The sequence below is a fragment of the Micromesistius poutassou genome (assembly GCF_964030765.1).
Source record: "Micromesistius poutassou genome assembly, chromosome: 11".
Taxonomy (NCBI): Eukaryota; Metazoa; Chordata; class Actinopteri; order Gadiformes; family Gadidae; genus Micromesistius; species Micromesistius poutassou.
The window spans coordinates 7,913,120-7,937,857 of record NC_140281.1 but is presented as its reverse complement, the minus strand read 5'-3'; the positions used below and the strand labels follow the sequence as shown (position 1 = coordinate 7,937,857).

At 48.3% G+C, this 24,738-nt stretch overlaps 1 protein-coding gene across 1 annotated transcript; it reads right to left on the bottom strand.

Annotated features, from left to right (window-relative positions):
• Positions 1-6,132: 6,132 nt before the first annotated feature.
• On the bottom strand, positions 6,133-6,887 carry LOC311355548 (uncharacterized protein; the record flags this gene model as incomplete). Its single annotated transcript, XM_084475313.1, has 2 exons — positions 6,133-6,370; positions 6,496-6,887. 2 exons carry the CDS (start codon positions 6,885-6,887, stop codon positions 6,133-6,135), a joined length of 630 nt encoding a protein of 209 aa, XP_084331439.1.
• Between the last annotated feature and the right edge of the window lie 17,851 nt (positions 6,888-24,738).

The window sequence follows — 24,738 nt, the reverse complement described above, 5'->3', positions numbered from 1 at the left end:
CCAACCCACTCTACCTCCTGAGCTAATGCTACACACAATGCTACACAACCAGAGATGTATAGAGTACTAAAGACCCAGACTTAAGTAAAAGTACAAGTACTGTATCAAAAAAGTGACTTTAGTAGAAGTAGAAGTGTTCTTTAAACACCCCACTTAAGTGGAAGTACTAAAGTATTCAAAATGTTTTGTACTTAAGTATTGCAAGTAGTTTATTTTAAAATGTACTACTCAAGTACTGAAAGTAAAAGTATTGTGTTATGTTTATATTAAAGGAAAGCAGTCAAAAGTTTTTTTTTTTTTTAAATTAACTCTGTCTTCTCTCCAAACGATCGCCTTGAAAAAGGCAAACGAAGGAGATCAGAAACAGGATCGCTAGGTGGTGTGAAGGCGGTGGCCATAGTAGTTCATATCAACTCTCTCTCACTACCCGCCAATGTTTCAAACTTCCCTGATGACATCACCGGGGGCCAGCGCCGGCATATTGCTGGGCCCTGGGGGCGTTCTATCACTACACATCAACATTTGATTGGCTGATGACACACATCAGTCAAATTTATTATCCAATGGGAGGTGGTAGCTTCAGCAGAAGGCTAGCAATACTTCTAGTGCTGGCCCCGCTGGTCCATGTAGCTGTGATGTGTTATTCAGCTGAGCTCAGCCTTACAAAAAGAACTGTTTTCCTTCTGGAATTATATTGTAATGTACTGAAAGAAATATGGAATTAAGATGCGTTCAGACACATATTAATGTAATAAAATTAATTTTATATATATATATATATATATATATATATAATTTAGATTTTGACAGGGCCAGCAGAGAAGGCCCTGTTGGCCCTGACGGCCCCTCACTGCATATTGTTTATTGTTTATTTTAACAATCCTGTCTCGGGTATTTGGCTCATTTAGAATCGCCCCTGCCTGCTTCAGAATGGCTGGTGACGTGTCCTTAAAACAACCCTAAAAATTTGTTTACAGAAATGTGCAACTCACTGAGTGGATAGTGGTGTTTGTTGATGTTCCAAATCAAGTATCGTAGCGAAATACAGTTTCTGTCGTGTTTGATTGCTATTTTATCACATTTTGTAAATCCCTTTGATTTCTGTTGGAAGACTCATTGTTGGCCGTAAATGGAAAGCTGTTTATGTTTGGTTGTAGTCTTTTTGTTCGGTTCTAGCCCTACTGTTGAGACAGAGAACCAAAAGAAAAGACTACAACCAAACGTAAACAGCCCCCTTTTCCGTTTCCGGCCAACGAGCAATGAGTCTTCCAACAGAAATCAATGGGAACATTTTTATAATTGTAACGAGTAACGATTCAGCACATGAAAAATGTATTGGAGTAAAAGTATTAAACTCATCAAAAATATGTAGTGAAGTATAAGTGGAATATAAAAAAAATAATAATACTCCAGTAAAGTACAGATACAGCATTTTAGTACTTAAGTACAGTATAGAGTAGTTCTACTTCGTTACTATACATCTCTGTACACAACTAAGTACATGCTACACAACATGCATGCACAACACAATTAAGTACATGCTACACAATTAAGTACAATGAATGAATACAACCTGCATGAAGTGCGTTCATTAAGTGCCCGGACGTGCAACAAACAATAGTGCAACAGACAAATAAGGGACTGAATGACTATGTAGAGTCTAGGTGAACTCTGAACAGGTGGGTTTAGAGTCGTTTGCGGAAGCTGGTGAGTGACTCTGCGGTCCTCACATCAGCAGGGAGCTCGTTCCACCACTGTGGTCCCAAGATAGAGAAGAGTTGTGATTTAGCTGATCGACCTTTGGTTGCTCTTAGTGATGGCGGTACCAGACGTCCAGCTGAGGTAGTTGAGCGGAGGGATCGAGCTGGGGTGTGTGGTTTGACCAAGGCTTGGAGGTAGGCAGGGGCAGTTCCATCGACTGCCTTGTATGCCAGTACCATCATCTTGAATCTGATGCGGGCTACTACAGGGAGCCAGTGGAGGTGGCGGAAGAGGGGAGTCACATGGGAGAACTTAGGTAGGTTGAACACGAGGCGCGCTGCCGCGTTCTGGATACGCTGCAAAGGTTTAATAGCAGAGACCGGGAGTCCAGCTAGGAACGAGTTGCAGTAGTCCAGACGGGAGATGACCAGCGCCTGGAGTGTTGCTATGCATATACATCAATGCGTGGATCATCTTTAGGGGTTAAGGGAGGAGAGAGAGAGAGAGAGAGAGAGAGAGAGAGAGAGAGAGAGAGATTGTTTTAGTACAGGAGAGGAATATTTCAGTGCAGGTCTCTAAATCTCTCCTTTGTGGCTCCCCAGCCTGCGGGCCAATGAGAAGCAGTAGCCGGGGGAGGGATGTGAGGAGGCAGTGTGTGTGTGGAGGCCCTGTAATGAGACGGGCTCCTGTCGTTCAACAAGGCTCGCTACGAGGTACACTACTGAGCCTCGTAGACCAAGCCCCCCTCTCTCGCTTTCGCTCTCTCTCTCTTACTCCCTCTAGCTCTCTCTCTCTTACTCCCTCTAGCTCTCTCTCTCTTACTCCCTCTAGCTCTCTATCTCTTACTCTCTCTCTGCCTCTCTAGTCAATTCAATTCAATTAAAAAAAGCTTTATTGGCATGAGAAATATACATTTGCATTGCCAAAGCAGGTGAACAATAAAATAAAAAGGTCAGGTATATAGTATAATATAGTATAATAAGTATAAAACATTAAATACAAAATATATAAACATATCAGATATTATACTATAAATGTACTATAAAAAGTATAGGGCTCTCTTCTGAATTTTAATAACGATTGGATATCGTCCTAATTCTGCTCTGCATGCATTATTTGGTGTCTTTCTTTGGACTTTTAGTATTCATTTGCAGAATTCAGCATGGAGAGTATCAATTTGATGTTTGTCCCATTTTATAAAATCTTAGTTAGTGAGTGGGCCCCAGACCTCACAGCCGAGGAGTGCAATGGGCTCTATCACTAGCTGCTTTCACATATGGACGTACAACCGTCTATTCTCCCGCTATTCTACCAATGGGCCGTATATGTGAATGACATATCCTGACGTTGGACCTCCTGAAAAAAGACTACCCCTCAGGTAGTATTTTAGCCAGCGGAAATGTTAATTACCTTATATGTGAATGAGCAGTAGGATGTCGGCATTTCAGACCAGTTGAGGGTGTGTTGATGACGCTTCGGTCTACGTTTGCATGTCATTGAGTGGCACCCACACCCTAAATGATAATCAGCCTGTTGCCTTTTGTTCACTGAATGGTTTAACACATATTTAAATGTGGCACTGTAGTGAATGTCACATGCATATATTCTTGCATAATTCACCTGTGATGTGTAGTTCTGAAGTGTTGTTCTACACACTGTGTTGTTTATCCATTACTGTCCAAGGGATCGCTGCCCCTTTAAATGTCTTATGACGTATGAGCCTGGCGCAGAGTTTGTTGTTACAGTGCGGGTTGTTTTGCTGGGTTTTGCTAACTGATTAAATGAGTCACCCAGTCGTGGCTCAACGTGCAAAATTGTCTCTCATACTTAAATGCAATTTCCACAGCACTGCTTTTCAGTCATTCGTGGTGAACGCTAAATGATAGGTCTTATCGTAACCCATCATACAATAAATTACAATACATGAGTTGATGAGTTGAGTACATGAGTACATGAGCACAGCTGCATGCGTATATAGAAAACGTTTATTTTTATTTTTATGTTACACCTTTCCTGCTGTCCTCTCCCAGACCATAGTCGAGGAGCACTGGGGAGACGTTCCCTCCAGCGCCGATGTTCTCTTGGGGGGAACGGCAATGGGTCTGCTTATAGGTTTGAATATGCCACCGATTCTTGACAGGCTGGGTATTTTATTCTTAGTTTCACTAACTTGACAGTGCACGTTTGCACAGACACAACCGGACTCGTTCATTACTTCACTAAACTGACACCGCTTCCACTCGCTCTCCTCGCTTGTCCACTCACTCACACACTGCCATTCTCGCGCACACACATGCGCCAACTCTCGTAACACTTATTTTGACAACAGTTAGCTGAACATTATAGAGTCCCGTCCTGTTTTCTCAGTTAAACGCAGAAGTCACTACATTTGTTCCAGTGTTTGTTAGATGTGAAATTAAGCCAAAGAAGACGCTCTCTTCCTCCGGTAACGCAGTCGTTCGCCATGCCTTTCTTGTTCGGCGTTTCTTCTGTTTGTCTCTAACTCATGCTCCAATCTTTCATTGATCGATGCAGATGTTGTGGATGCAACGGATAATATGATGCATCGCTGCAGCAACATTTAAGATGATCGCGATGAGTTCCGCCCGTTCTGCCTCCGCGCTCAAACAGTTGTCGCGCAAACCCCTAACTAAGGATTCCCCCAAATACCACAACAGCAGTCGATGGATCAATTATTAACAGAAATGCTTTATTAATACAATTTCATAAAACAAGGAACACAAGTAAGTCAAATCTACCTATCACTTAATATGGGAGGGAGAAAACCAGGGGGTAGGCTGGTACTCTGGATAACCGTAACCATACCTTCATGAGCCAACCTCGGCACACTACACCGCACACGTTGCACACCCTGCCCTCACTGCAAGCCTGTAGAGACAGCACACGTTGAACTCTGCACACTGCACACGTTAAACTCTGCACACGCTGAACTCTGCACACTGCACACGTTGAACTCTGCACACGCTGAACGCTACACACACTGCACGCTACACACTGCACGCTACACACACACTGCACGCTACAAACACTGCACGCTACACACACTGCACGCTACACACACTGCACGCTACACACACTGGACGCTACACGCTGGACGCTACACACTGCACGCTTCACACAGCACACATCGAACGCTACACACTGCACACGTTGAACACACGTGAGGGGGACCAACCTCAAGAACACAGAAGGAAGGGCTCGCTGAACAAATCAGCCTGGTATCCAACAGGGCCTGCCGTAGCCACCCCCTGGTTTATAGGGGTCCCATACAAGGAGGACAGACTTGTTGATAAAATATCCCTACAACAGACAACAAACAGTAAAAGAGTATAAAATCGTTCGTTCCAACTCGCGCCAGACCAGTCCCTCAAACGGCGAGTTGGAAAAACAAAGCAAACCAAATAAACAGTGCGCTAGGATGTGGAGTGGAGATCCGTCCGCCGGCGCCGTCCCTCGCTGGTCACGGAGGCCGGAGCGGACCAGAAGACCTGCACCAGATCCTCTAGACAGAACAGACAGAACAGAAAAACGGTGCGTCAGGGTGATCAGACGTTTCGGAATCCGACTCACTCACGCTTCCGCTAGAGTACGTCCCTTTCTGACTGGGACTCGCAGGCGTTGTAGGGAAACGACGACACGTCCGAAAGGTCCTTCCTGGCTTGCGAAGTCTGGTCGCGTAGTCCTCTGGAGGTAGCGGGTAGTGATGAGCGGTCCGGGTTGTCGTCGGCGTCCAGGCATCAATCCCCGTGTCCTCGGGCTGAGGGGCGCTCCGAACTCCATGTTTTCGCCCCTTTTATTTCCTGGTCCCTTCTTCTGTGTACAGGAAATACTGAAAACACAACGTACACCCCAACCCACAGTGCCCCTAGGGGCAGGGAATATCGGCTCTAGCCAGAGTCTATTGTTCGGGATCTGGGGGGGGGGGGGAAAGCAGTCTTTCCAGTTAATATACTGTTCCCCCCCCTTAGTCGCCTTCCGTGACATTCCCCCCCCCTTTATCCATGGTCACCCGACCTGGTGAATCAAGTATAGCGTGTAGGTCGTACCCCAAAGTTGCTTCGCTGGGAGCGACGCGGCCCCATGGTGTGCTGGTCCCCTTCCGAATCAGTGGACACGGATACCTCATCATTTAAGACAACATCCTCATCATCAACCAACAGCGGATCATAATTAACAACATTCCTATCATTAATCAACAACGAATCATTGTTAACGACATTCCTATCATTTACTAACCCTGGTCCCCCCCCAGTGGTCCTACCTTGGGTCCCTAACTCAAAGGGTCGGGCAGTAGGGGGGTGAGGAGGCATCATGGTGGGGATGCTTAAGGAAGGCCTTGGAGGACCTATGGGAATGGAGGTGGATTGTATAGGGGAAAAGCGACCGGGGGGTAGCGTGGGGTGTACTGCCCTAGGCGAGACACCAGTGACAGCTGGACGGGAGGGGCACGGGGGCACTAGGAAACTGGGAAGATTGAACTGGGGCGGGACATCCACATTGGCCCCAGGTGGGCCTTCCTCTTGTACCTGCGGGCTGGCCAGCACTCCTGCTGGGCATGGGCGGAGGTTGTTCCGATGCAAAGTGCGAGTGGGCCCTTCTTCCCCTTCCGGGCGAATGAGGTAGACGGGCTGTTCTGGCCGGGGTCGATCTAGCACAACATAAGGTGTGGGAAGCCACCTTGATGTCAGTTTCCCCCGTGCCCTTCTGCGGAAGTTCTTGATCAGCACTCGCTCGCCAGGTAGCAGAGGAACCGCCAATGCCCGTCTATTGTACCGTTTCTGGTCCCACGCCTGCCGGCGGGAGACGTATAGCTGCACTCTGGCGTAAGCGTCCATCAGGGTATTTTGGTGCTGGTGGACCCATTCTTCGAGGGTACCTCGCCGCTGGGGCGGGGTCACTCCATGGATCATGTCAATCGGTAGTCTGGCATGGCGTCCAAACAGAACAAAGTGGGGGGTCATCCCTGTGCTTGCATGGACAGAGTTATTATAAACTTGTATCAGGGCTGGAAGTTTGTGATGCCATCGCGGGTGGTCTGTGGGATCCAGCGAGCTCAGCAATCCCAGAATTGTTTGGTTGAACCGCTCACATGCCCCGTTCCCTTGGGGGTGATACGGGGTGGTACGACTTTTTGTACAGCCATACAACTCGCAGAGTTGACGCATCAATGCTGACTCGAAGGCGCCCCCTTGGTCGGTCAGAATTCGTTCTGGACACCCAAACGGCTGGATTAGGGCTGTCCATAAGGCTTTTACCGTGGTTGTGGCTGTCTGGTCCCGTGTGGGTACGGCCAGAGCGTAGCGGGAAAATAAGTCAGTAATAACTAAGATGTATGGGAAGGCATCAGCCGGTCTCCCCAAGGATAGGTAATCTAGCCCTACTAGTTCAAAGGGGTAGCTACATTTTATTGACTGCAGGGGTGCACGAATCTCAGGGCCGGCCTTACTTACAACGCACGTAGGGCATTCTTGCGTCCACACCCGGACGTCCCTACTCATTCCTGGCCAAAAGAACCGTCGTCTTAGAATGGACAGGACCTTCTCCACTCCACTATGCCCCGCGGCCCGGTGGTACTCCAGCCAAAGTTCAAAACAGCACTTAGGCGGGAGGATTATTTGGAGGCCTGTCACCCCAGTATCAGGTTCTAGCACCTGCCTCATCAGGAGACCCCTGTCCATCTTCAGTCGGTCCCACTCACGCAGTAGTTGGCGCATCTGGGGAGAGAGGGAACGCTTGTCCAGGTCCGGTGGTAGCGTGCCCACTTCTACCCAGAGGCAGATCTGTTGGAGGTCGGGGTCCTGGCGTTGCCACTCCAACCAGGGCGTCTCTTCTGGGTCTCCGAGGTGGGTCGGTGGTTCAGCAGGGGTGGCCTCCGCTCTGTCCTCTGTCACCTGGACACCTGCACTCAGGGCCCCTGGGAGCCTGGACAACAAGTCTGCATTTTGGTTAGAGGCACCTGGCCGATACTTGATGTCATAAGAGAAATTGGCCAATTGGGCGGCCCATCTCTGTTCGGTCGCACCAAGACGGGCGGTGTCGAGGTGTACTAACGGGTTGTTGTCAGTGAATACGGTAAACGTTGCGCCCCAAAGGTAGTCCTTAAACTTTTCGGTTATAGCCCATTTCATACCGAGTAGCTCCAATTTAAAGGAGCTATAGTTCTGGTCGTTTCGTTCGGCCGGAACCAGGCTGCGGCTCGCGTAAGCTATCACTCGTTCCTTGCCCTCCTGCACCTGGGCTAGTACTGCACCCAAGCCGTCCAGACTGGCATCAGTGTATAGCTTAAAGGGTAGATTGAAATTAGCGAAGGCCAGGATGGGTGCACTGAGCAACTGTTGTTTCAAGAATTCAAAAGCAGTTTGACACTCTGCGGTCCACGTTACTGGTGCCGAGGAGCGGCTGGCTGTCCCTTGGAGAAGGCGATTGAGGGGGGCAGCTAACTTTGAGAAGGAAGCGATAAATCTCCTATAATATCCTACAAAGCCCAGGAAGGAGCGTACCTGTTTGACAGTGGTGGGGACAGGCCAATCTTGGACCGCTCTTGTCTTCTCTGGATCGGTGGCCACTCCTCGGCCACTTACAACATGTCCCAGGTAGCGGACCTGTCGCTGGAAAAACTGGCACTTCTTGGGCTGCAGCTTAAGGCCATGGCTTTGGAGGCGTTCGAAAACCTGTTCCAGGTGTCGCAGGTGAGTCTCAAAGTCAGGGGAGTAAATGATGACGTCGTCCAGGTATATCAGCAGGTGGTCGTGTACCTTGTCCCCTAGGCAACGTTGCATCAGTCGCTGGAATGTAGCGGGGGCATTACACAAACCAAAAGGCATCCGGGAGAACTCATACAGGCCCAGTGGGGTGACAAACGCAGTTTTCTCCTGGTCAGGGGGTGCCACCCCGACTTGCCAGTACCCACTGGCTAAGTCCAGCGTCGAGTACCATTCCGCCTGATGGAGGCCCGTCAGAGACTCCTCAATCCTAGGGAGGGGAAACTAATCTTTATGAGTCACTGCGTTAAGTCTCCGATAGTCTACACAGAAGCGCAATGATCCATCTTTTTTCTTAACAAGGACTACTGCGGCGGCCCAGGGACTCGAACTTTCTTGAATCACACCACTGTCCAGCATACCCTTCAGCAGTCCGCGTAGTTCAGGGTACAATGTGGGTGGAACAGGTCTATACCTTTCCCGGATAGGGGGTGCCGTGCCAGTAGGGATACGATGGTGCACGGCCGTGGTAAAACCAAAGTCCTCCTCGTGGGCAGAAAACACCCCTGGCCACTTTCGTAGCAAGGCAGAGAACTGTTCCGACTGCCCTGGAAGAAGTTCAGTGCTCTCCCCTCCCTGCAGTGGCGTCTCTCTTGCTGGGCCCTGGCACACGGGCCGCACATCCACCTCCACCTCCACCACTCCTGGGGTCGAGTCTCGTAGTACCAAATGGTTCCGCCCCTGGACGTCCGCGGGGTCAACTGAAGTAACAGTTGCCAATGCCTGTCGGTGGGGGAGAAGCACAGGGAACAGCTGGGGGTTACAGATACGCACTGGGACTTTACCTCCTCGTGCCCAGCTCAAGGTCCGGGCCACTCGCCAACCGCGCTCCTCTGCTCCGGTATCGTCTGGGAGGTTTTCCACCAGAACGAGATGATCAGGGGAGCCTGCTACTGGGGAAACATCAGTCCAGACGATCATCTCCGTGCGTGGGGGGATGGAGATGGGGCTCTGCTGAGTCAGCCTTGCCCTTACTTGAAGGGGTTCGTCTGGGGCCTGGATCCTCTTGCATATGGCAAATGCCTTGTCCCACGCCTTGACCGAGGCTTGGGGTACGGTGGACTTAAACGCCATTTCCCCAGGATGGCCATTTAGGAAAAGCTTCTCCCAACAGTCTTTGATCACGTTCATCCCTAGAAGGCCATACTCTGTGCCCATACAGCTGTCCTCTACAATCACTATCCCTTTGTTCTTGACCTCGATCCCTCCAACGGCAAAGTCTAACACTGCATATCCTACATAAGGGATCCGCAGTCCGTTGGCGGCTTTGAGGGTTAGCCAGGGGATCCTGTCCGGGTCTTGTAGCAGTTCTGGAGCCACGCAGCGCTGAAATAAGGAGTAACTAAACAGAGTTACTTGGGAACCCGTGTCCAAAACGCAGGGAATTTTAACCCCATGGATCATCAGCTCTACTTCGGGGCATTGGCCCACCAAGGAGGGCTTGTCTAGGGTCTCGCTGGGGCTACCCTCTTCGGTCACCTGCCCTACAGTGGCCGAGGAGCAGGAAAACCCGACCGGTTGGAACGTCGTCGTGGGCAGTAGCGTTGAACGTGGCCAGCGACTCCACACTCAGCACATAGGGGGCGCCCTTGGTCATCCCACTGGAATGATTGGGTCTCTCGTCCCGTCGGTTGTCCTCCCCGGGTTGGCTGGTAGTTACTTCGAGGGGCCAGGGCTGGTTCCTGCTGTAAATGACTGCGTATCTCTTCTACAATGGTCTTGCCCAGGAGGGACACCTGGCTTTGTATCTCCTGTTTTAGCTCGGCGTGGAGAGCTTCCTTCAGCCGGTCCCACTCCGATGGAGGGATGGGTCCCTGGTGTGAGGCTGCGGTGGTGGGGGCCACATAGGCCCTACAAGCCAGCGTTTCCCTCCTGGTTGTCTCCTTCTCCACTGCCTCGGCCTCGGCGCAGAGAGCTCCAAAGGTCACCGTAGGGTTACGTCTGCCATGTCGCTCCAGCTCGATCTTCAGTGGGCCCTCCCTTAGGCCCTTAACGAAGTGGTCCTTCAGGACCTCATCTCGAGGGCCTGTGGTGTCGGGGGAGCTCCTCTGCCATCTGGAGAAACACTCACAAAGACGCAACGTGAAAGTTTCCACTCCCTCCCCCTGTTCTTGTCTACAGGCAAAAAAGTCTGCACGGATGCTGGATGATGTCCTAGTGTCTCCATATAATTTGGTCAACTCCGCCAGAATAGTTTCCTCTGACTGTCTCCGTTCGGGGGGAAGCAACATGACTTGTCGGTGAGCTTTCCCCTCTAGCGCATCTAGCACAAAGTCTACTGTCTGACTAGCGTCTAATCCCTGTGCTCTGAGGTAGGACCTTACTTTAGGTTGCCATTTGCTAAATGGAGGCCCGTCGTCCTCGCCTGTGAACTTAGGGACCCAAGAAGAGCTCATAAACCATGGCATCATCACTGTGTTCATTAGTGGTCTAACAGACGCCTGTTCTTGGCTACCCCCTGGATGCTCTTCGGACTCAGCATGACCGTCTACAGACATGTTGTTGTGATGAATTGGGGGGTCCTGCCGACAACGCCAAAAGAGGTGTCGCGCAAACCCCTAACTAAGGATTCCCCCAAATACCACAACAGCAGTCGATGGATCAATTATTAACAGAAATGCTTTATTAATACAATTTCATAAAACAAGGAACACAAGTAAGTCAAATCTACCTATCACTTAATATGGGAGGGAGAAAACCAGGGGGTAGGCTGGTACTCTGGATAACCGTAACCATACCTTCATGAGCCAACCTCGGCACACTACACCGCACACGTTGCACACCCTGCCCTCACTGCAAGCCTGTAGAGACAGCACACGTTGAACTCTGCACACTGCACACGTTAAACTCTGCACACGCTGAACTCTGCACACTGCACACGTTGAACTCTGCACACGCTGAACGCTACACACACTGCACGCTACACACACTGCACGCTACACACACACTGCACGCTACAAACACTGCACGCTACAAACACTGCACGCTACAAACACTGCACGCTACAAACACTGCACGCTACACACACTGCACGCTACACACACTGCACGCTACACACACTGCACGCTACACGCTGGACGCTACACACTGCACGCTTCACACAGCACACATCGAACGCTACACACTGCACACGTTGAACACACGTGAGGGGGACCAACCTCAAGAACACAGAAGGAAGGGCTCGCTGAACAAATCAGCCTGGTATCCAACAGGGCCTGCCGTAGCCACCCCCTGGTTTATAGGGGTCCCATACAAGGAGGACAGACTTGTTGATAAAATATCCCTACAACAGACAACAAACAGTAAAAGAGTATAAAATCGTTCGTTCCAACTCGCGCCAGACCAGTCCCTCAAACGGCGAGTTGGAAAAACAAAGCAAACCAAATAAACAGTGCGCTAGGATGTGGAGTGGAGATCCGTCCGCCGGCGCCGTCCCTCGCTGGTCACGGAGGCCGGAGCGGACCAGAAGACCTGCACCAGATCCTCTAGACAGAACAGACAGAACAGAAAAACGGTGCGTCAGGGTGATCAGACGTTTCGGAATCCGACTCACTCACGCTTCCGCTAGAGTACGTCCCTTTCTGACTGGGACTCGCAGGCGTTGTAGGGAAACGACGACACGTCCGAAAGGTCCTTCCTGGCTTGCGAAGTCTGGTCGCGTAGTCCTCTGGAGGTAGCGGGTAGTGATGAGTGGTCCGGGTTGTCGTCGGCGTCCAGGCATCAATCCCCGTGTCCTCGGGCTGAGGGGCGCTCCGAACTCCATGTTTTCGCCCCTTTTATTTCCTGGTCCCTTCTTCTGTGTACAGGAAATACTGAAAACACAACGTACACCCCAACCCACAGTGCCCCTAGGGGCAGGGAATATCGGCTCTAGCCAGAGTCTATTGTTCGGGATCTGGGGGGGGGGGGGAAAGCAGTCTTTCCAGTTAATATACTGTTCCCCCCCCTTAGTCGCCTTCCGTGACACAGTCAAACCAAAACAAACCACTTCCCTGCGTCATATCCCGCCCGTTGCAAGCCCGCCCCCCCTAAACCAGCCAGAGATTCTACTGATGACGACACCGATGTCCACATATTGGGCATCAAGTGTGAATAAGTGTGAATGACCATCACGGTCTAACCTCCTGATCCACATATGCGGAGAAAAGATGGAGGACATGTGAAAACGGCTACTGAGTCTAAGATTTTTAGCCAGATCTTAATTGGGATGTCTAGTTTGATATTTATTTTTATGGCATAAAATTGCCTTGTCTCTCAGGTCATTAACAGCTTTGTTCAAGTTTCCTGTAGTGTTTGTGTTTATGCCGAGGTAGGTTTCGTTTTATCGTTTTTTGTTTGCTCAAGGGCAGGGGTGGGGAACGTCCGGCCTGGCTATTTTTTAATTATGATTACAAAAAAGTTTTTTTTGTTTTTGTTTTGTGTTTGTTTTTTTATCATATATTCTATCTATATCAACATATTTTTCAACCGTTACAGCTCATTACCTCTACAGCTCTAACCGCAACTCTAATTTCCATTAATATAAATCATGGTTGCTGTGGTAAGCGATTGAGTTCAGTAGCAGCAGAGTGTCTAATAGGAATAGTCTCTGTAGATGGGCTCTGGTAGCAGCAGCAATTTTTCCCAACTTTCGCGGGTGCAGTAAACATTTCCTGGTAACAGTGAGCTCCACCAATCAGAGACGTTGTGTCACACATCGCAAATAAAACGTGTTTTTCTAAAAAACTAGATGTTGCCCCGATTAACGTGTGGCATCTTTCTACAGGAGCAAAAACCATTGATTTACAATATAACGGCATGTGGTACGTATCATTTGGATGGTTACGACATTAAGGCTTTTAATGCAAATCTTGACGGGGAAAATGAATGGGATTTTTACTTCCGGAACCACACTGTTGCACTCTATAATCAGTTAATAAATCAGTCTTTGGAACTTTCATATGATTCACGTTTGGTTATTCTAAAAGTGTTTATATGTGCTCCACACTGCGGTAAAAATATTAAAATGTGCGGCCATATCAGTTATAAAAACTGATATGGCCCTTTATTTCAAAAAGGTTCCCCACCCCTGCTCTAGAGTAACTAGATGAAATGTGTCAATATCATTATTTTGGTTTTACTAAGGTTCACGGTCAGGGCCCAGGTTTGAGAGAAGCTGTGCAGAAGATCTAGGTGCTGATTTAGGCCTTCTTTGGTTGGGACAGCAGCATCAAGTCATCTACAAACAACAGAAATTTGATTTCTAGTGTCTAGTGTAGTGTTATGCTGGGGGTGCAGACTGTTCTAATGTCCTTGCTAGTTGGTTAATGTATATGTTGAACGGGGTCTGACTCAAGCTGCATCCCTGTCTCACACCCCAGCTTTGTGGGAAGAAGTCTGTGTGTTTCTTTCTATCTTGACTGCACATTTGTTGTTTGTGTACATGGATTTCATGATGTTGCAAGTTTTTCCTCCAACACCACTTTCTTTTAATTATTGTGCATAGGAATGCACAATCTTGATATTCCTTTTTCGTTATTCTTCTTCCGACCAAACTTGTGCAATTAATGTGGCCAAAACTACTGAACCAATCGATTCCATTCAACATCTGTCACAAAGGTCTAGGTCCATACATCTGGGCAATGACTTTTCATATTTATAAACTTTATACTTTTTGAGATATTCTACTTTTACTATGGAAGTCAATGGGAGGACGGCGGAACCGTCCACCCATTCTCTTACTACTTATTAGTATAGACTTTGTAACTTGGTCAATTTTTTATCGTTAACCTTCTTTCAAAGGTTTAAACAGAATTTCGATTACCTTTATACTTTTTTCATAATCACAGTTTAAGTTCCATGTCTGCCTCGTTTTCAGTTGGTCTCATAGATTTACGCTGAGGGAGGAGTGCGAGGACATGCTGGCAGTGTTGCCAGATTGGGCAGTTTTTGCCGCTCAATTTGACTACTTTTTACGACGTTCAGGCATTGTTGCGAGGTTGGGCAATTTTTCCCGCCCAATTTGACTTTTTAATCACGTTAGGTTAAAAAAATGAGCATTAGGCGAGTACATTCAATTTCGGCTGGTTTTAAAAAGAACTGGTGGGATTATTCTTCTTTTTACAAACATCAATCAATACCATACCTTTCATATGGCATATCGTTTGTGCAGCTAGTACCACTATTACTTCAGCTACTACTACTACTACTACAGCTACTACTACTACTACTACCATTACTACTACTACTACAGCTAGTACCACTACTACAACTATCTTCCAGCTTTGACAGTATTACAGTTTAGCTTCCAACTTTTGTAACAATGTATTTCAGCACTTTGCTTCTTCAGGTAATGCAATTAAGCGTCAGTCAGTTTTCGATTTCAGCTTCCAGATTTTTCAGCAGTGCAGGGCAATACATTTGACCTTTCAGATTCTTCAGTTCAATTTATTTTACATTTCTGCATTTTTAGCAATGCGTTGCACTTTTCATTCAGCTGTCACTTTATTTGTTTCCAACCATTATTATATATATATATATATATATATATATATTATAATATTTTTTTTTAAATAGTGTGTGTTTTAAATAGCATGTTTACGTTGTTTACTCCATTTAGACCTTTGCACTCTGTTCAAATCCCTTCACTTGATTTAAGCACTTTGCTTGCGTGACATTTGTTGCATGTGCGTGAGAGCGTGAGATTGATGCTTTCAGCGTGAGTGTCACACCAGATGCATGAGAGTTGGCAACCCTGGGCTAGGCGACCGGTCAGCAACTCCAGTGCATGTTGGATGTTCCTACATCTGAGTTTAGCCACTCTGTGTTTGGGGAAGAGTTTCTTCTCTTCTATGTACCTCCCATTTGAGTCTATGAGGAGCACAATCTGTGGGTTTTGTGTCTCCTCATTGGATGTGGGGTACCTTTGGGGCATCTGGCAGTAGTGTTGTTTGGGGTAGGTGGGGTGGAAGGCAGCTGGTCTGTTTCTGTTGATGTGTTGGGGCTGTTATCAATCTGCTGCTGGGGCAGGGTCTTCTCAGGGAAGGCGGAGGGCTCTCACACACTTGCTCGTAGCAGCTCAGCAAGCAAAAGGGGCAGAACTCATTATGATCATGTTAAATGTTGCTGCAGTGATGCATATATTCCATTGCATCCACAACATCTGCATCGATCGATGAAAGAGTGGAGCATGAGTTAGCGACAAATAGAAGAAACGACGAACAAGAAAGGTGTTGCGAACGACTGCGTTACCGGAGGAAGAGAGCGTCTTTTTTGGCTTCATTTCACATCTAACAAACACTGGGACAAATGTAGTTGATAACTGAGAAAACAGGGAGTGGAAGGACAGGACCCTAAAATGTTCAGCTAACTGTTGTCAATAATAATTGTTACGAGAGTAGCATATGTGTGTGCGCGGGAATTGCAGTGTGTGTGTGTGTGTGTGTGATTGGACGAGCGAGGAGAGCAAGCGGTAGCTCGTGTCAGTTTAGTGAAGTAATGAAGAAGTCTGGTTGTGTCTGTGCAAACGTGTACTGTAGTTAGTGAAAATAAGAATGCTGGAACTGCCGTTCCTCCCGAGAGAACAACAACCCTGGAGGGAACGTCTCCCCAGTGATCCTCGACTATGGTCTGGGAGCCGACAGCAGGAAAGGTGTAACATAATAATAAAAAAACATTTTCTATATACGCGTGCAGCTGTGAACTCATGTGTTGTAATTTATTGTATGATGTTGTACTTGAGGGTTACGATAAGACCGATCATTTAGCGATCACCACGAATGACTCTGAAAAGCAGTGCCACATTAAAATATTTTTTAAACCATTCAGCGAACAAAAGGCAATAGGCTGATTATCGATTAGGGTGCGGGTACCACTTAATGACATGCAAACGTAGACCGAAGCGTCATCAACACCCCCACTCAACTGGTGTGAAATGCCAACATCCTACTGCTCATTCACATATAAGGTAATTAGCATTTCCGCTGGCTAAAATACTACCTCAGGGGTAGTCTTTTTTCAGGAGGTCCAACGTCAGGATATGTCATTCACATATATGGCCCATTGGTAGAATAGCGGGAGAATAGACGGTTGTACGTCCATATGTGAAAGCAGCTAATGTCTCTTTCTCCATTCTTGCTGTGTGTGGTAGGCTGGACTGTGGTCTGGAGGGGGTGTGTCCAGGTGGCTTGTGGTGGGGGGGGTTGTCACCAGATTAGGCTTTCTCCTCCTGTGCTCTTTCTTTGATCCTGGAAAAGTCTTGTTCAAGGAGACTGAGGCCCCATCCACACGGAGCCGATTTTTTGGTGGCATTTGGGCCGACCGTCCAGACGGGTCCGGCGGATCTGGTGCCCGAAAACACACTTTTCTGAAACCACCTCCGAGGGTAGATTCAGATAAAAACGGACCTATGCAGTTTCGTGTTAGGATTCATGTGGACGCCTGAAACGCAAACGATGACGTCAGCCCCCCCCTCCCCCCACCAGCTGGGGACGTTAGAGTTGCGTTGATTTTTAATTGGTAAATGTAATTGGTAAAGGTAATTACTAACTGTACATTAAAAAGTATTTCTGCTCAATCTAAAAGGTATAACAACTGCTTTCTCCTCCTCGACTGTATGTTTATATACAGTGCGCATGGGCTTGATGCGTGCAGGTTTGATGCGCTCCACTTTTTTTGTGGAGAACCAGAGCCACACAGTCGCCTTGAATATGTACTACAGCGTTTCTACAGCTCGATGCGTTTTCGTCTTTACGGAGGTATTCCTGAAATGCAAGACAGGAAAACGGATCGTTTTTGCCCGTGTGGATGGGGCCAGAGGATTCCTTGAATCAAAACTGTGCCTTTCTTGTACAATTGAACAGTGGTTGGCTCATCATCTGGGTTTATTTTAAGGGTCCATCCTCCGCTAAAGCCCTCATTCTTAGCGGAGGGATAGTGTACCCTTATGGCAGTGTGCCATGCCTTGGGATTGTCTGTGTGGAAGTTGTTTCCACACTTAAAGCATTCTGCATGTGTCTCTGTGTTGCTTTTGATGAGCTCTTCGTTACATTTTTTGTGTGCCGGCTCATGTGTTGCCCTGGTTGGGTACTTTATTTTGATGGCCTCTGTACAGGGGTTTTGGGCAGAGGTGGAAAGTAACTAATTACATAGATTTTTTTGGTATTTTGTATTTTTTTCAGTAGTTTTTAAAAAATGTTTTGGTTGAAGTATTGTACTTAGTTACATATTAAACCACACAAGTTACTATAAAATTGCAGGCAAGTATGTTGAGAACGACAAGATGCATGCTGCATTGCTGAATTTTTGAGTTCACCTAGCAACAAGCCTACATTTCAGCCTTCAGTGCAGTCAGACTAGGCTTAGTCGGTGGGTTGAATGGATAATGGCTGACTGTCTTGTTATGTCAAGCTTCAAAATGAAACTTCAGTTATGGTCTTGAAATAGTTTTAGTCGTTTTGTGTAGACTATTGAACGAATGATTCAGAGATAAGAAGAGTGTTAATATCACAGATGTCAAGCATATAGTGTCATGACACTCCTTCAAGTCAAATTAGGCTATACATAGACTAAAATAGAAGGCCTTAATTTATGTTTTGTTGGGTTTGAAAAAACAACAACAACGAATTAAGTCATGATATAACCAATATATTCAAGATAAGTTTTCAAGAGTTATCTTATTACAGGATGTAAAATTGCTATGACAGGATGTAAAATGCTATGACAGGATGTAAAATTGCTCAAAATCATTGTTCAAAGTTAACCCTGATTGCCGATTTTGGACCCCCCCCTTGCAGTTGAAAACGTATGATTGGTGAGGCGTTAAATATTACCAGTAACTTTGTACTTTGTACATTTTAACTACAATACTTAATCTTGGAATCTAGTAAAATGTCAGTGATGTAATGCTGCTTTTCCACCGACAGTACCAGTTTGACTTGACTCGGCTCGCCTTTTTTGCGTTTCCATTGGCAAAAAAAGTACCCGGTACCTAGTACCGGGTACTTTTTTTTAGTACTACCTAGGTTCCAAGCGAGCGGAGTAGGTACTTTTGTGTGACGTAAACAGGCTGCTGGCAACTGATTGGCCAGCGGCTGTAAATGGGAATAATCACTCAATGTTAAGTTGTGTGCGGTGTGGTTGGAGTCCACGAACCCGCTCCCGAGGGGGACACTGAACAGCGTTGTCGCTCCTTTCCCGGGGCTAGAGTTTGGCTGCATGTGGTTGTGTGTGTCCGGCGTGGCTGGAGTCAACGGACCCGCTACCGAGGATCAGCGTTTCGCTGTTTAGTTTTAGTGTCGTTCCTTTCCCAGGGCTCGAGTTTCGCCTCCATCAACGTTACCGTATGACAACAATAGACGCGCAGTCATTGCGCTTTTTATTTTATTTTATTTCCCATCATAACCTTTCCCGGGAATCAGGAAATAGTCTTGATTCCCGGGAATCGCGTCTCCCGTGATTAAAACCTAATGACGACCCTCCCATGGTCGAGAGGTTCTTTTCTACGACCCGCCCACATTGAAGAGGTACTTTTTTAGATGGACACGCGACGTGCCTGGAACCAAACCGAGTCGAGTCGAGGCGAGTTGAGTTGAGTCGAGCTGATACTGTCGGTGGAAAAGCGACATAACTATACTTTTACTTACATTTACATTTAGGGCATTTAGCAGACGCTTTTATACAAAGCGACTTACAATAAGTACATTTGTCATAAGAAGTGAAACAATATATCACCGTCGGTACAGTAAAGATGTTCATAGAACCAAGTGCAAGTACTAACAATCGCCAGGCTAACCCCATTCCCCATATACAGCAGTGATAGCTAGCTACTGCAGATGCTACACAACTAAGTACATGCTACACAACATGCATGCACAACACAATTAAATACATGCTACACAATTAAGTACAATGAATGAATACAACCTGTATTAAGTGCGTTCATCAAGTGCCAGGACGTACAACAAACAATAGTGCAACAGACAAATGAGGGACTGAATGGCTATGTAGACTCTAGGTGAACTTTGAACCGGTGGGTTTTGAGTCATTTGCGGAAGCTGGTGAGCGACTCTGCGGTCCTGACATCAGCAGGGAGCTCGTTCCACTACTGTGGTCCCAAGATGGAGGAGAGTTGTGATTTAGCTGATTGACCTTTGGTTGCTCTTAGTGATGGCGGTACCAGACGTCCAGCTGAGGTAGTTGAGCGGAGGGATCAAGCTGGGGTGTGTGGTTTGACCAAGGCTTGGAGGTAGGCAGGGGCAGTTCTATCGACTGCCTTGTATGCCAGTACCATCATCTTGAATCTGATGCGGGCTACTACAGGGAGTCAGTGGATGTGGCGGAAGAGGGGAGTCACATGGGAGAATTTAGGTAGGTTGAACACGAGATGCGCTGCCGTGTTCTGGATACGCTGCAAAGGTTTAATAGCAGAGATCGGGAGTCCAGCTAGGAGTGAGTTGCAGCAGTCCAGGCAGGAGATGACCTGCACTTGGACTAGAAGCTGAGCTGCTTCCCTTGTGAGGAAGGGCCGTATCCTGCGGACGTTGTAAAGTGCAAATCTGCAGGATCGGGCCACTGCTGTGATGTTGGCGGTGCAACATAACTGGTTGTATACAGTGATGTTCTCGACAGTGACCAGTAAGTCCAAGTGTGGGCAATCTTTCCCCGGTATTAGAAGGAGCTCAGTCTTGTTGAGGTTAAGCCTCAGGTGATGGGCAGTCATCCAAGTGCTGACGTCTGCCAGACATTCAGATATGCGCGTTGCAATCAGGGCTTTGTCAGAGGAGGGGAATGAGAGGAATAGCTGGGTGTCGTCGGCATAGCAGTGATATGAAAAACTGTGTGTAATTACAGAGCATAGAGATCTGGTATAGAGAGAGAACAGAAGAGGCCCCAGTACAGAGCCTTGAGGGACACCAGTGTCAAGTGTGCAAGGTTTGGACAAGGAGCCATTCCATGTGACCTGATAGATGCGATTCGACAGGTAAGATGTGAACCAGGATAGGGCCGATTTAGCAATGCCAAGTTCGGCGAGAGTGGCAAGGAGGATCTGGTGGTTCACCATGTCAAATGCTGCAGACAGGTCGAGGAGAATGAGAACCGATGAGAGGGATGAGGCTCTGGCAGCACGGAGGGACTGAGTCACTGCGAGGAGAGCTGTCTCAGTGGAGTGTGCCTTCTTGAAGCCTGACTGGTGAGGGTCAAGCAATTTGTTATGTGAGAGATAGGAGGACAGTTGGTTAGAGATGGCACGTTCAAGTGTTTTAGAGAGGAATGAAAGAAGAGATACTGGTCTGTAGTTCTGGATCTCGGTGGTGTCAAGGGTTGGTTTTTTGAGAAGAGGCTAGACTTTTTGAGGAGAGGAAGTGAGGGAGGAATTGATGAGGGCGGTAAGAAATGGCAGGAGGTCGACCAAGATGGTCTGGAGGACCATACTTGAGTAGCTTTTTTCTGTACTTTTTCCACCTCTGGTTTTGGGCAATAGTAGGGGGGTTTGCACCTTCTGTACTTGTGTGGGGGTTGTTCTTAAGTAGTGTCTCCATTGTTTCAGTGGAAAGGAATTTCACACCTTTCATACCTCAATGTACCTTGAAGCCATGTTGGTGCCAGATCTATTGTCTTTGTAGCTTTAGCTGTAGCTTGGTATGCAGTACTATATGAACCAATTTATATAGATTCTTTCAATATATTCCTCTCTCTCTCGTCTCTCTCTTCCTCTCTCTAGCTCTCTTTCTCTCTCTCTCTCTCTCTCTCTCTCTCTCTCTCTCTCTCTCTCTCTCTCTACCTGGCTCCCTCTCTCTATCCAGCATTCACACAAACAGGCGTAGGAAAGCAAGGCCATTTTCATTATGTATGACACGGTGCTTATCTTCCAAGCGGCCGTATATCTTTACATTGGAGAGCGGAGGACAGACACGGGGAACAAAATAAATAAATGTAATTTCCGTCAAAACACGCGTGTCTATAGCCTGAGCAGGATCAGCTCCATCTCTCTTTGTCTGCCCCATCACCCCACACCACCGTCTCCCTCAAGCACAACCACCACCACCATCGCCCCACACCACCACCACCCTCAAGCACCACCACCATATTCCACACAATCTCAACAGCAATCTCCCTGCCGTACTTCCTGTGGAGGGTTGGTGTCAATCAGCCTGAGGTGGCTTTCTGATATCTGTTAGCTGCTAGTTGCTAGCTGTTAGCCGCTAGCTGTTAGCTGTTGGCCCGCTCTCCTACCACCCGTCTCAGTCCTGATCTCTCTAGTCTATCACACACCACTGCTCTACACCGACATGATGTCCATCAAACATCCCTTTGTCCTCCCCACCATGTATGGGAACTTCCCCCAGTAGAACCATGGGCCCACTGTCAGACACTGGTCTGGAACCACTATGTAGAACTTCATGCGTGTGCTGCATGATATCAATGCTTTAACAGATCTTCTATTTAGATGCACATGCCCTACAGTCTAGAGACGGATGTGTGATCCTGGTCAGTGATACTGAATGATGTCAGTGGGGGCGGAGCTGGGAGGCTGGTCTATGGAGGTGGAGGTCCCCATCAGGGGGAGGCTGGTCTGTGGAGGTGGAGGTCCCCATCAGGGGGAGGCTGGTCTGTGGAGGTCCCCATCAGGGGGAGGCTGGTCTGTGGAGGTCCCCATCAGGGGGAGGCTGGTCTGTGGTGGTCCTCATCAGGGGGAGGCTGGTCTGTGGAGGTCCCCATCAGGGGGAGGCTGGTCTGTGGAGGTCCTCATCAGGGGGAGGCTGGTCTGTGGAGGTGGTGGTCCCCATCAGGGGGAGGCTGGTCTGTGGAGGTCCCCATCAGGGGGAGGCTGGTCTGTGGTGGTCCTCATCAGGGGGAGGCTGGTCTGTGGAGGTCCCCATCAGGGGGAGGCTGGTCTGTGGAGGTCCACATCAGGGGGAGGCTGGTCTGTGGAGGTGGTGGTCCCCATCAGGGGGAGGCTGGTCTGTGGAGGTCCCCATCAGGGGGAGGCTGGTCTGTGGAGGGGTGGTCCTCATCAGGGGGAGGCTGGTCTGTGGAGGGGTGGTGGTCCTCATCAGGGGGAGGCTGGTCTGTGGTGGTCCCCATCAGGGGGAGGCTGGTCTGTGGAGGTCCCCATCAGGGGGAGGCTGGTCTGTGGAGGGGTGGTCCTCATCAGGGGGAGGCTGGTCTGTGGAGGGGTGGTGGTCCTCATCAGGGGGAGGCTGGTCTGTGGTGGTCCCCATCAGGGGGAGGCTGGTCTGTGGAGGTCCCTATCAGGGGGAGGCTGGTCTGTGGAGGTCCCCATCAGGGGGAGGCTGGTCTGTGGAGGGGTGGTGGTCCTCATCAGGGGGAGGCTGGTCCTTGGAGGTGGTGGTCCTCATCCTGGACCATCAGGGGGCGGCTGGTCTGTGGAGGTGGTGGTCCTCACCCTGGATGCTGGGTCACCCTGGATGCTGGGCCCTCTGCTGGGTCCAGAGAAGCTGGATCATCAGGTAGATGGTCGTACGATTACAGAGGAGCCACAACATTCTAGTAATACAACAAAAATGATGTGCGATTGAAACTGGGGAAATTACTTTGGGAAACAAAATGAGAAACTGAATCAGTAGCAATTATGGTGTTTGCTCACCCATACACGTCTGATTGGTCCCCACACACAGATACGATTCCTGGCCAGCCAGGTCTGATTGGTCCCTTAACACAGATACGATTACAGCACAGCCAATACCTGGCCAGCAAGGGCTGCCCCACCAAGAACCACATAAATACTAAATAACTGAGGGAGAAGAGAGTGAGAGAGACAGAGGGGGAGAGGAAGAGAGGGAGAGAGGGGGACAGAGAGTGAGAGAGAGGTAGAGCAAGAGAGACAGAGAGCGAGAGAAATAGTGAGAGCAGTTCTATGATGGGTTCAACCAAAGGTCTGCTGCGTTCCCTCTTCCATGGCAATGCGTTTATTCTAAAATGGCGGCGAGTAATGTAGTGCATTAGCGGCTCACAGTGACAGATCCCAGGCCTTCCTTAATGCCGTGGAGCCAGGCAGCGACAGGATCCGCCATCAGCTCCTAAAAGTCAGCCAGTGAGAAATGACGGCTGCTTCCGGAACATTGTTCCAGCTCGAGAGGCTGTCCCATAATCACAGCTCGTAACAAACATAGAGGGCGTGGCCCCAAAGGAGAGATGACCCCTACCTCACTGGAGAAGGCGGGGCTGCGCATGGAGTCTAGACCTCTTTAAACTAATTTGCATACTCCCGAATGTTTTTATTTTTTTATGAATGAAGACACCTGCATTCAAGAATGAGTTCACATCTGAGTGTAGGCTACAAATGCGATTAACTATTATTTTGCTGACCACTTTTTTTATCCCGACAAAAGCCTTGTAAGGACAGTTCCTCTGCATCTCTCTCATAGATCGCACCATTTTTCAACGTCTTTGTTTAATGCCACTGCATCACATTCTCTCACATGATCAGCAGCTCGCAGATTTCACTTTCTCTCCAGTTAGATCTGCTCATGATTATATCGCCGTGTTGTCTCTGTGGTGACAGTGCAGCGACACCTCTACCCAAGCCCCCCCCCCTCCGGGAGGGTAAATTGGGGTGCTAGCTCAAGCATGCAATTTACCTCGGGCAGTGTAAACGTGTGGACCGTGCCGCGAAAAAGGCGTGCATAAGACGGCATATTTGGGGGTGTAAAAATGCCTATTAAAACATGGTATCTTGACCAGGTCTGGTGTCAGAAATCTTTTCAGATAATGACATGAATGATGAGAAGGCTCTGAGTCATGGCTGATGCTATACACAGACACCCTCCACAGCCCAGACAGGGAGCCTCCATTCACTGGACAGAGGTAGATATGCATACAATCCAGTGAGGAGAGGGAGACAAAATGAAAACATTTAGCAGAAGAGACTGAGCAGAGCCAATCAGGCCTGACTGGCTGCGGTTAATTGGATGTTCCTGCCCCATTAATCACAAGACACAACCTGCACGTATGGTAATTAATTAATCAATTTTAATCAGGTCACAACAAGAGGCTTCTGGTATTTGTAGAATGGTTTGGCTGCAAGTATTGGGGAAGTTTGTGAGGTTCTCTGTACAAGACCTGTCTGAGAGAACAGTCACTGAGTTATTGGATGTGTCTACTGAGGCAGATGGGTCTAAATCAGAAGCACAGGACTAGTGCCAAACCGGAGAGAGGCCAAATGGACTTCCACATTAAAAATGTTCCTGTGAGCAAAACTTATCAAGAAGATTTTGAGCAGGGCTTGAGACCACTAACACGCAATTACCCATTT